Source organism: Penicillium oxalicum, chromosome VIII (genome assembly GCF_001723175.1).
Source record: "Penicillium oxalicum strain HP7-1 chromosome VIII, whole genome shotgun sequence".
Classification (NCBI taxonomy): domain Eukaryota; kingdom Fungi; phylum Ascomycota; class Eurotiomycetes; order Eurotiales; family Aspergillaceae; genus Penicillium; species Penicillium oxalicum.
In genome coordinates, this window is record NC_064657.1 from 962,968 (window position 1) to 975,484 (window position 12,517).

General features: G+C 51.1%; 3 protein-coding genes across 3 annotated transcripts; 1 reads left to right on the plus strand and 2 right to left on the minus strand.

The window, feature by feature from the left end:
• Positions 1-355: 355 nt before the first annotated feature.
• Positions 356-7,032, minus strand: POX_h09641 (Activating signal cointegrator 1 complex subunit 3; the record flags this gene model as incomplete). The annotated part of the gene is made up of 3 exons (XM_050118391.1): positions 356-887; positions 945-3,824; positions 3,980-7,032. 3 exons carry the CDS (start codon positions 7,030-7,032, stop codon positions 356-358), a joined length of 6,465 nt encoding a protein of 2,154 aa, XP_049965178.1.
• A 385-nt stretch (positions 7,033-7,417) lies between these two features.
• POX_h09642 (MutS protein) lies at positions 7,418-10,517 on the plus strand (the record flags this gene model as incomplete). The annotated part of the gene is made up of 4 exons (XM_050118392.1): positions 7,418-7,780; positions 7,836-8,757; positions 8,820-9,833; positions 9,880-10,517. 4 exons carry the CDS (start codon positions 7,418-7,420, stop codon positions 10,515-10,517), a joined length of 2,937 nt encoding a protein of 978 aa, XP_049965179.1.
• A 515-nt stretch (positions 10,518-11,032) lies between these two features.
• Positions 11,033-12,079, minus strand: POX_h09643 (uncharacterized protein; the record flags this gene model as incomplete). The annotated part of the gene is made up of 2 exons (XM_050118393.1): positions 11,033-11,072; positions 11,145-12,079. 2 exons carry the CDS (start codon positions 12,077-12,079, stop codon positions 11,033-11,035), a joined length of 975 nt encoding a protein of 324 aa, XP_049965180.1.
• Positions 12,080-12,517: the final 438 nt, after the last annotated feature.

Below are 12,517 nucleotides of genomic sequence, written 5' to 3' on the forward strand. Positions count from 1 at the left end.
GTAGCATCATACGAACATATAAATTGGTTCTCAAGGTTTCCATCCCGTCCAGGACCTACGCCCTCGGGTGCCGGATGCCGACCTCCAGTTTAGCCCCAGGAACCTCACAATCAATCTCGTAAGTTTGGTAGTAGACCGGAAGGCGCTTACGGGCAGTGCAGTCGAATTCAATGAGCGATACCAGGTACTGGCACGTACCTCCTCCAAGGTAAATAGTTGCTATATCCAATTAAAAGGCTACAGTCCCAAATACTGGAAAAGAAATGTGTGCAAGCAAGGAAAACACCTCTTGTATCCTGATTGTAACATCAACATGACTAATAGTACAAATACACATTGGAAATAAAATCGTTATCTACTCTTCATCCTCGTCTTCCTCACTCTCATCCTCATCCATGCCCTCGGCAGCATTCACAGTAAACGTCGGAGCTTGATCCACACCGACGTAGCTGTCACTCATCAAGTAGAGTGTCAACTCATGCTCACCAGGGGTAGGCACCACATACTCAAGCCGCAAATCAAGTTTGCGACCAATTGTGACACGCTTGATGGCCAGCAAGCTCTTAGTTTTTTCCTCGCCCACAACCAACCACCAGTTCTCCATCTTCTGGTTGGGATAGAACGGCGCATGCACAGTGGTGTCGACCTCTTCGTCTTCTTCAACCTCTCGCTGCACCTTGATCTTGAGGTAGGCGGGCTCACCAGAGGTGACATTCTCAGGATCTTCAACCTCAAAGTCAAGATCGATACTGGGGTATTTCTCATTGGTGAAAGCGGCAGCTTGCGCCAGTTGCTTGTTGTTGAGACCCAGACGCTTGACCAGAGTGGCGTAGTCCTTGTTCTCCGAGGGGTCCATGGCCTCCATGAATTCGAAAATATCGTTGATCCTAGAAATGATGGAGTTAGTGAGAAGTTTTGCATTTTCTGCATGGAGTGGTACGTACCCATATTCCTTTGCAACCCCAATGACCTCGGGCGAAAAGTGAGGAATCTGCTTGAGAGGACTATCACGATCCCACATGGCTTGCACAACCATTTGCGACAGCTCCATGGCATTCATAGCGTTCAGGTGTCCCTCGGAAGAAAGGACGTCCACACAGGCACTGAGAAGGTTGAGCACCTTGCGAACGATGTCTTCCTGGTCCTTGGCAAGATCGATGGGAAGTTGCATCCGGGAGAAGTGAGCTTGGAGGAGGACAAAGGCCTTGAAATGTGGTGAATCAAAGGAAGGCTCCGACATCTTCACAGGAATTCGGTCATACACGCGGCGAAGAATATGGTCCTCGTGGCGGCGCATCTGAATTGACTCGAATTCGGTCGCCGACGTGACAATCTCCAGGATACCCTTGAGCTTCGTGCGGGCCGACAGAGACAAGAGGAATGTTTGCATGGTGATGAAGGAAATGTTATAATAGGCGCTGATCATGGCGGCGTTGAGCGGGGAGACACTGTCGTCCTCCTCGTCAAGATCAATGATCTTCGCTTCGGACAACTCCTTCAACGTAGTCTCCACCAACTCAGACAAGAAAGTACTGAGCCCCTCGTGACTCACGTCACTGAGACCGTAGAAACTGGGGTTTGCAAGAAGGCGACGATAGAAGTAAGAGTATGTCATCCAGTCGACGGCGTCCTGCGTGGAGGTGATGGTGCGAGTGCTAGCCTCAGTCACAAAGGCATCATGCAGGTACACTTGAAGATGACTCTCCACAGGCAGAGCCTCGTTCAAGAACTTCTTGTAGTACTCCCGCTTGACAGCTGGTACCATGAGTACACCGCGTCCCATCTTGTCCACACCGGGGCGAGAAGCCTTGCCGAACATCTGCAGAATCTCGCTGATCGGATAATCGATGTAGCGATGCTCACGGCCTTCAAAGAACTGGGTGTTCATCACAATGACCAGATGGGCGGTCAGGTTCAGCTCCCAGCACACATCGCGTGAAGCAAGAAGGACCTGGATGGCACCGATGGTGAAAAGATGAGAGACGATTCGCTTGTCGGTCTGAGACAATGCCTCATGGTAGTAGCCAATGCCGTGGCTCAATGACGTCGCCAGCGTCTGTTCCTGAACACGTGAAAGCAAAGGTGCTAGCTCCTCGACATCGGCATTCAAGAATCGGTCCTCATTGTCGTCCATAGCACAGGCGGCGAGAAGGTCCATCGCCGTTGAGCGAGCTTGCTTACGGCTGGGAACAAAGACCAGCGCAGGCTTGTCCGGAGACAACTGCAGGATGGATTGGTAGGCGGGTCGGGCCATGGCGAGCATGAGGGAGGGGAAATGAGGAACAGTGTAAGACTGGATATGCAACTCCAGGGGCACAGGGCGTGCGTGGGGACTGAAGTTGTAAATGGTGTGTTTATTGGCACCGATCCATTCACCAAGGTCACGAGCGTTGGAAAGCGGCACACTCAACCCGACAATCCGCATTTCGTTCTCAGTCTGCAGAGACATGTAGTGCATGCGAGACACGACCATCTCGTAAATGTAACCCCCAAAGCCACCAAGCATGTGCAGTTCGTCGGCGATGAACAGCTGCACCGTTTGAACGTTCTTGCGCCTCTGCCACTGACGAGAAAGTACATCCCACTGGACGGGAGTGGCGAGGACCAGGTCAGCTTGTTCCAAAAGCTTCAGGTCTGCTGTGGTTTCACCAGTCAGTTTGACAATGGTTTTGCCCCCAGCAATGCCACCGAGCCGCTTCTCCCAATCAGCCAATCGCTGGTCGACGAGCTCCTGGAATGGCGCTACATAAACTGCACGGCCCTCCTTTTCAGTGGCCCAATGGCGTAGCAAAGCCAGTTCGGCACAGACAGTCTTTCCGCTTCCAGTAGGTGCGCCAATGAACACATTTTCATCAGTGTCGAAGACCGACTTGAAGACCTGGGTCTGAATTTTGTTGAAGTGCTCCCAGTCAGGATAAAGCTTCTGGAACTCGTCTCGCTTCAGCGCTTTGACTGGAGCACGCTGCATATCCAAGAGGGGGGTGTGGGGAGGGAAACGCTCAGGAAGAATGAGCTTTTGGAAAGAGACGGCGATCTTTGTCTCGGAGTGCATCCATCGGTCTGAAACCAACGAAATGAAGTAGTTGGGGGGCATAGGTTCGGTGATAGGGACCGTGAACTCAACCATGTGCTCATTCATCTCAGAAATAGCAAACTCCCGGCGGAGAAGGAAACGGTCGTGGTAAAGAATATCCTCGCCATCACAATCCTCCACCAGAATCCAGAACTCTTGCGCAGCTCCGTGGACAGAATCATCCCAGACGAAGTTGGGGGTGATGGTCAACTCAACACGCAGCATAGAGCGGGTGATGGGCTGCACTTGAGCTTGAACATCAAGCCGAGGGAATTTGGAAACCAGATCGCAGACAACACGACCAGCCTTGGGCATGCCAAGCAGCTCGCCCATCCGGGGAGGATCCAGATCGAAGTAGCTGGGCCAGGGTACGTCAATCCGCTCGGCTTTTTGGAGAATGTCTCTTGGGCAGCCATGGAATTGTCGGAGCGGAGACATCGTAGGCCACATGCGCTTCTCTGCCATCTTGCAAAGATCGAGAGCAGTCTTGGCCACCGATGCCCATCCTTTTTTCAAGCAAATCTCGAAAATCGCACGGATAATACGCCCAGCCGATTGGGTGACGTAGACCATGTCAGCCATCAAAGCAAGACCATCAAGCTTCAGTCGTGAGATGTAGGCCTGGAGAAGAACATTGATCTTGGCATGAGGCTCATCAATTGTTTCCTTGACAGGCACAGGCACTCGACCCAAAAGTTTTCCAAGCTCTAGCTTCTCATCCTGACGAACGGGAATGTATTTGAACTCGTCGCTGAGGGCGAAGATTCGGAAAAGCTCGATCGTCGTGATGGAAGGCTGGAGGTGTTGCGCGTACGTGAGCATCGAGTTGTGGCCAATGTAGTAGTGGGACGAAATGCGGCGCGGCCGAGTTCAGTTGACTGCAAGCGACCAGTCTTCTTTTCATACTTGACAAGCCCAGCCCGTTCAAGCACGGCCGCTGCAGAGTGGATCAAGTCAACACGCTTCTGTTCCAAAGCATCATCGTTCTCGTAATCCGCTCCAACACTGTACAAGCCGGGAGAGCGAAGCATCCGCACGTAGAGATAGGTGTAGCCGAGCCATTCAACACCTTCATCACGAGTCCGGACATTGCCCAGCACAATTTCGGCGTTCAGATTATCTGCGAGCTTACTCATGAGTTGCGACTCGATGGGCAACTGCTGATTCATGAGCGAGAGGTAGTACTGAATCTCAGACTGTGAAGTGATGATGATACCCTCGCCAAATGTATCATACTGAGGTCGACCGGCACGTCCGAGCATTTGGAGAACATCTTGGGGACTCAGCTCGACCCAGCTACCCTTCTCTGGTGAATAGACCTGCGTGCCCTTGATAATGACAGTATGCGCGGGCAGGTTGACACCCCAAGCCAGAGTTGCAGTGCAGACGAGGACTTGAATACTGCCGTCAGCGAAGAGGGCCTGGACGGAGTCACGATCCGCAAGACTGAGACCAGCATGGTGAATACCAAGACCATAAGGGAGAAGATCCTTCAAAGATGCGTCATCAACGGATTCAGCTTCCTCCGAAAGAATGGCCCGGCTTGCAGCATCACTGCGAAGAATCTGTCCGATAGTCTCCATTTCAATGGCCTTGTCTCTGATGTACTTCGCCGTCTTGGCAGTTTCCTTGCGAGAATGGACGAAAATCAGCATCTGATTCCGCTTCTGCCCGACCTGCTCCATGACCTTGTTGTAACAAATATCGTTCATTGTCTTAAGCTGCTTGATGGCCTTCTTGTCTGTCACGCCGATGAATTCCTGCTTCAACGGACAAGGACGGTATGAGCCATCAAAATGGAAGACTCCTGTCTCAGGATCAGCGCGAAGGAAGCTTGCGACATCCCGGTAGTTTGGCAGAGTAGCACTGAGACCAACAATGCGAACCGGGTCACCTGTTTGCTCCACCCGACGGATAGTACGGCTGACGATGCTTTCCAAGACAGGGCCACGATCATCGTGGAGAAGATGAATCTCGTCAATCACAATGAGGCGCACGAGATTGGTGTAGCTGGTTTCTGATGCTTTTCGGGTGATAACATCATATTTTTCAGGCGTAGTGACGATGACCTGAGTGTCGGCAATCTGCTGCTTGGTGAGTTGACGGTCACCTGTCAGCTCCGAAACCCGGATGCCGTAGGGCTCAAGACGCTTGCCAAGGTTTCCAACTTGTTCCTGGACCAGCGCTTTTAATGGAGAAATGTAAATGATCTTGAAATCATCCAGCATGATTTCGCCAGTCTCAGGGTTGCGGTTCTTGCCGATCTCTCGAAGAATAGTGAGCATAGCGACATTGGTCTTTCCCGAACCAGTGGGAGCGCAGACGAGCAGATTGCCGTCGTCGTGGAACGCGGAAGGATAGCACTTCGTCTGGACTCTGTTCAACTCCTTTGAGCTACCGAAGCCCACACGGGCCCAGTCCGGCAGTTCTGTGGTAGGGATGTTTTTCTCGCCGGGTTGCTTTTTCGCCTGAGGGGGAGGAACATGAATCTCTTCATAACCCTTGAACGTCCGCTTTGTGGAACCTTGCGGCAACTTGACGTTGGGGTTTGTCATAAGGTGGTTGCCCTGGTGGAAGACAAGGTTGTCAAGGTTGATCAGACGCTTAGGCTGCAAACCACCAACGAGGCCGTTTTCGCCAACTTGCTTTTGTTCCGCAGCTTCTGGCGCTGTGGGTACATCAACGTCCATCAAGTCAAGCTTGATCTTCTCAGGGCGATGAGAAAGGTCTTCAGTGGTCTTGCCACGAATCTCATCCAAGATCGCACGATGACCAGCCTCGACCATTTGGCTTTCCACCAGGTTTTTAGCATCTGCATCCTCAGCGACCTGCCTCCATCTGGTAACCCAGACGACCTTGGTCCGGTTGGAGACCAGCTTCGCAACGAGTTCGGGGTGATCGTAATCGAACAGCTCCATGAGATCGTTTTCAACGTCGCGAAGAGGCTTTTCCGACCCATCGTCTGCCTGCCCACCGAGAATCTCAAGCGCCTCTTTCGTCTTTTCTTGTTGAATGTGGGCGTCGGGATACAAGGCACCGATCTGTCGTTGGAGCCAGTATGCGTCGATCTCACGGGCGGATACGGTCATTCCGGACTTTTCCTTGGACTTGTCGCCACGGTCCAAACCGCCGTCAATAATCATTTCGTCCTCGGCGTCCGGCTCCTCTGCAGCACCTTCGTATGCATCGACTCGGTCCTCTTCCTCTGCTTCTTCCTCTTCGTCAGAGTCTTCATCCCGGATCTCGTCCACAGTGCCCATGCGATCCTCATCCTCGTCTTCTTCATCAAAGACTACAGCAACACCTTGACGTTCATCAAGCTCGCCTTCTTCATCCAAGCCACCGTCTACCTCGTCGTCGTCATCTTGAGCATCGTAGTCGGTGATTTTTTTGCCCAAGTTAACAAGCTCATTAAACTCTTTAGGATTCATTGAGGTACCCAAAAGATCATCGATTTCTTTCTTTTTATCAAAGTCTTTCATATCCTCGTCCTTCAGCAGTTCCAAGACAGCATCGGCAGCACTCCGCACGACTTCGTGGGGCACATCTCCGAGATTCGTCCCAGTTATCGTGAGAATAAGGTCGTATGTGGCTCGCGTGGCTGGCGTTCGGGGACGGTACTTCAGACCTTCGATCAGAGCGTCTGCTGCCGATAAGATGCCCTGTCCTCGTTGTTGCGCTGGTTGACCGCGCTGGCGTTTCCTCTGTTCCCGCAGAAGCACGTCTTCGCCTTCGTGAATGGCGCCTCGCTCGAGGTCGGTAGTGGGTTTCTTCTTCGACTTTGGCACGTTTTCGCGCGCCACTCGCCCACCCATTTCGCGAATCCCAATCCGGCCAGCGAGTGATTCTGGGTCACCTGTAGGTTCGTCATTGACGCGACTGATGAAACGACGGTCCGCCTGGAGAACCAGGTTGGACATCGCCGAGTACTTATATTGCGAGATATTTTGGTCCGCCATTTTGGTTGTGTAGGGGAAGAATGTCTTCCCAGAACGAGATTAGTTTAATGAGTGTTCGAGAATGAGTAAAACGAGCGAGTCGCGACTGCGATGGATTGCGCCGCACCCGACTTGACACCACGCTCGAGTAGGGAGAATAATGTGGAAAACAAGAATGTGATAAGTTCAGAGATGCGCACAAGCCTGGCTCATTCTCCTGCAGCAAGTGATGGGACTTGGACGGGGAGCAATGGAGGCCAGGGTTGACGTTGAGAATTGCAGTTTCGTAGGGGAGACGTGAGCTCGGGAAGATTTCGGTGGCGAAGGCGGAGGGAGGGGAGCTTTTGCGGTTCTGCCGCTCTATCCCCGGTCCGTTCAGATGAATGAGCTGATGTAAGTCACGACAATGCGCGTCAATGCTCGAAATCTCGCTCAATGGGCCTCTGGCTTTCGAGGTTCATCATCTCATGATCCCAGTGTCTTGTCTTTCCAATGTCCCACTCATCGGACGATCTGTCACCATGCACGCCCTAGCTGGCTGCGTCCGAAGGCGCTTTCATTACCCTCCAATGTTGATGGTCGCCGAGGTGCGAAGACTAAGGCTACCGTCAGATTAAAAGACCTTCCTCAAGGAGTGCTCCGGTTGGAGCCGTACAATGACGCAAAAGATCATGCGCCTGAGTATCCAACAGTGATACAAGGCCATCGTAATAACATGCACAAATTTAAGAACTGCGTTGTTCTCACTCGAGTTGGGGGCTTCTACGAGGTGAGCGATGGTGTTTTTCAACGCTCCTCAACGATTTACTAAATTGGAGACACAGCTTTACTTCGAGCAGGCTGAAGAGCTTGCCCCTCTTTTGAACTTGAAGCTCGCTTTCAAAAAGACCGCTGCCGGCTATGTTCCCATGGCTGGATTTCCTTTCTTTCAACTGGACCGCTTCTTGAAATTGCTCGTTCAGGATCTGAACCGCTATGTGGCCATCAGCGAAGAGTTCGCTATCAAGCCAGAGGACAAGCTGAAATCTGGGGGCCTTATGTGGAATCGCAAGGTAGCCAGAATCATCACGCCCGGAACTCTAATTGATGAGAAGTTCATGGACCCATCAGAAAACAACTTCCTGCTCGCAATCTACCTGGATGTCGCGTCTCTTCAGGAGAAGTCAAAGCAACAAGTTGACACGCAGTCATCACAGCATGTACTGTCCTCCGTGCTTCACGCCGTAGGGTTAGCGTGGATGGATTTATCAACAGGGGATTTCTTCACGCAGCTTACGACACTTCAGATGCTACCATCGGCTATCGCGCGCATTGGGGCTCGCGAGATACTTGTTGATCAAAAAGTTCAAGATCTCATTGGACAAGAAATGCAACTTCTCGTTGGTCGCGACCATCGACTTGTCACCTTTTTTAGCTTTCCAGACACAATAGCACCGATGTCGAACTGGGAATCCATGTTAGAGTCCCCAGTGTCAGAAAATGCGATTGCTTCCTTCACGAAGGAAGAAGTGGCCGCTGGATTTAGCCTTCTTGAATATACAAGAGGCCAGCTTCAAAGAACAAATCTTAAATTACTGCCCCCTCGTCGTCGGCATCTTGATGAGTCAATGAATATCGACCGGAACAGTCTGAGTGGCTTGGAAATCCTGGAAACTGCTCGTGACGGGTTTGGGAAGGGTAGTCTCCTTCATGCTGTCCGCCGCACGAGCACCAAGAGTGGTGCTCGTTTGTTAAGGGATCGACTCAGTATGTAATCTCGCGTGCTTGTGTCTCTATGTTTTCAGCGGGTGCTAATTGTTGTCTCTCAGCCTCACCTTCAACGTCAATTCAAGTGATCCACGAAAGATTGGATCTGGTCTCAATATTTGTAGATGACATTGATCTTCGTGATGGCGTGGTTCAACTGCTTAAACGAAACTACGATGCTCAGCGGCTCGTTCAGAAATTTGCGCTAGGCAAGGGAGACGCAGATGATTTAATATGTCTTTCTCGTGCAATAGAAGCAGCAAGGGAGGTCAAAACGCTCCTTTCACGTTATGCGAATCTTTGTCTGGAGTCTGCGAAGATTGCAAGTCTATCGTCTATGCTTTCGCGGCTTCATCTCGACGGGCCAACTGCTCTAGCAGATCGCATCACGGCTGCCATCGATGAGGAAGGATTGTTACAGCAGCAGCGCATTCAAGAGAACACCGCTGCCGAAGCGGCTCGTCTTGCACAGGAAGTTGCGCTCCACGAAGGCACACCAGCTGAAGTGGACGAATTGCCTAAAAAGGTTCGCGCCCGGACTAATGAGCGTCTCTCCTCAGCGGATGCCGATTCCTCGCCTCCAGAGACATGGATAATGCGTCGCGGGGCTAGTGCTGCGCTGAAGTCTCTCCACGAGAAGTTGGATCGCTGCTTCACTGAGAAAGACGCTCTGGTCAAGCGTCTCCGCGACTCTGTAGGATCTAATAACTTATCGCTCAAGTGGACTCCAGGTCTTGGTCATATCTGCCACATCAAGGGCGCCAAAATATCCCAAACAGCCCTTGAAGATTTGGGAGTAACACGCAACGTGTCATCCACTAAGTCCACTCGATCCTTCTACCTTCCAGCATGGAGCGAGCTGGGTGGTCAGATGGACAACATCAAAATACGGATCAGGCAGGAAGAAAATGCAATTTTCGAGCGTCTTCGCCGTGAAGTGATCATGAATTTGATAAAAATCAGACGCAATGCTGCGGTCATGGACGAGCTCGACGTGGCGTGCTCATTCGCTACTCTGGCCCAGGAGCAGCAACTGGTTCGACCGATTCTGAACAATGGCAACACGCATAGAAATTGTCGGTGGAAGACATCCCACCGTCAAACTGGGACTTGAGGAGCAAGGGCGATCTTTCGTGAGCAATGACTGCTTTCTCGGGGAGCCAGAACGGATATGGCTCATCACTGGACCCAACATGGCTGGTAAAAGCACGTTTCTTCGACAGAATGCCTTGATCACGATCCTCGCTCAGGTGGGCTCCTACGTCCCTGCGTCCTACGCTGAAATCGGCATTGTTGATCAGATCTTCAGTCGTATTGGGGCCGCAGATGATCTTTTCCGTGATCAGTCAACATTCATGGTGGAGATGCTCGAGACTGCCACCATACTGAAACAAGCCACTGCCCGGTCCTTTGTCATCATGGATGAAGTAGGGCGAGGAACGACGCCGGAAGATGGAACGGCAGTGAGCTTTGCTTGCCTCCACCATTTGCATTTCCATAATCGCAGTCGAGTTCTCTTTGCGACACATTTCCATGCGCTCGCGGATATGACGGGCTCTTTTGATTCCTTGGCACGCTATTGCACTGACGTCAAGGAGAGGCCTGATGGGGGATTTTCTTTCGTGCATCGTCTACGCAAAGGGGTCAACCGGGAGTCACACGCCCTCAAAGTGGCTCAGCTAGCAGGAATACCTGAGGAGACCATTGAGTTGGCATCCCGTGTCAAAAGACAATTACAAAAGAATGGTGATGGCGTTTGAGACACTGGTCGCATCCTCTATCAAGAACAACGCCGATTCGAGTGTTGTTTTCTCAAGGTCATGCGTTTTTAGTGTGTCTGTTGCCACCGATATGTCAATTTGGAACCTCACTTCCTTCTGCACCCATGTAATTATAAACCCCCCCCCCCCCCCATTGATCTTATTGAAGTAAGCTGGGAAAAGATGTCGTCAATTTGAACGGAACGCATGATCCTCACCATTGAGTATGGTTTGATCTGTACGATACACACTTTCTCATCAGCAAGGTGGAACCGGTTTGAATTGGACAAGCCTTCTATCCACGAAACGCAACTTCATTCTACTACACATGAATTCTTCGCATACATGATGGCCATTTCTCCTCCGAGCAAGTCAAATTCAGGTGTGGGCTATTATAGGAGGAGAGCCCCGCTGAAGTTCATCACAGAAACAAGATCACGACCAATCTCAACGCTACGAGGAGAACCCTAGCCAGCGAGCTGCCGTTGAAGGTCATCAATTCCCCCAATTCAAATTCATGCAGGGGAAAAGGATGACTGTGCAAGGAAGGAATGACTATAAGATCCCAATTAGAAACATGTGCTCGTCAATGTAGTTGTGCATGAATTTTCCGCATCTAAAACTTACCTTTCGTCATCTTTCGGCTTGGGAAGCCCCTCTATTCCAGAGAGTGTCGCACTAAGCGAGTCCAAGTGAGTTTCGAGCATCAAACCGAGCAAGCCTCCGCTAGCGCAGGGGATGTGATAGGAGCGACTCATTCCCAAGTGTTCGGGGTTTTTCCAGGTTCGTATGGCCGAAACAAAAGAGAGTGGGCTGTCTTGGATAGATCTCTGTTGATGTTTTCGGACATATTTCCTCAAGGTTCCTGCTTTCAGAGCATCACAACTCTCATTGCAAATATCTGTAGGGGATAAAGGCTCCTCGAGGCGTGCGTCGATCAATTCGAACACTTGCTCCAGATACTCTCTTCGCTTTGCGAAAATTTGATCGGGAATCCATTTGGGGATTGGCAAAGATCCAGAGTAGGCATCTTCCGTGCTTGATTGTTGAACCAGCTTGGTGAGATGTCGAAAAAAAGAATCCCAGCCGAAGACGTAGGAGATAAATATCCAGGTCCAAGTCCGGGAAGAATATGTGGATGGAAATTGCCCGACGAGTTCTTTTGTACAGTACAGTCCCCACGCCTGCATAGCCTCTCCGCACATGAAGTAGTCGGTGGCTAGAGCCACTTTGAGCAGCAGTTTTTCGCTTACTGTGAAGGGAACCTGCCTCTGTCTTCCATGAACGACATTCAAAATGATGCGCATCGTCTCCGAGTCATGAGAGGTGTTTTTAAGTCTGAGTGGGACAGAACCACAGGTGGAGAGCTGTTGCCCATGTCTCCATTCCGCGCTAAACAGAGCCTTGGAGTAAGCAGACGCCAGCGTGAGGTGTTTAGAGGACACAAGAAAATGGATTGAATCTTCATCTTCATCGACGCTGGCTTCGGAGGTCTTCGTTCGAGGGACGATGAGGAGGGCATCTCCATCTGGATCGACAGCGTGCACTTCCTCTGCAGACATCATGGAAGGGCGATCAATCTTGATCTCTGAGTATTCATGCCGTGTGTCAGAGCTGATTGGAAATATCAAGAATGGGTTTCAACGCGTCTGGACGTACTATTGTATTGCGGTGGTTTTCTGGAGAGTTCTTCCGATACTCTCGTGGCTGAACACTCATTTGAGTCGTGATTGATGAGCTCGAGTGATCAAAAGAGACGGAGCCTTCACAACACATGCCTAGTTTGACGTTGTTGGAGCCACAATAGCGGCTGTGGCCGCTTCGCAACTAAACAGCAGCTCAACCAGGCGTGGGTACGACTTCGATGTACAGTGCAGCCTGCCCGACAGGTGGCTCGATCAATTGACTTGAGAATATGCAGATCCAAGTCTTGCCTCTTTTCGACCCTCTTTTTGGCTGTCCATAATTAACAAACATTCAGTGCTACAGATTGCACAACG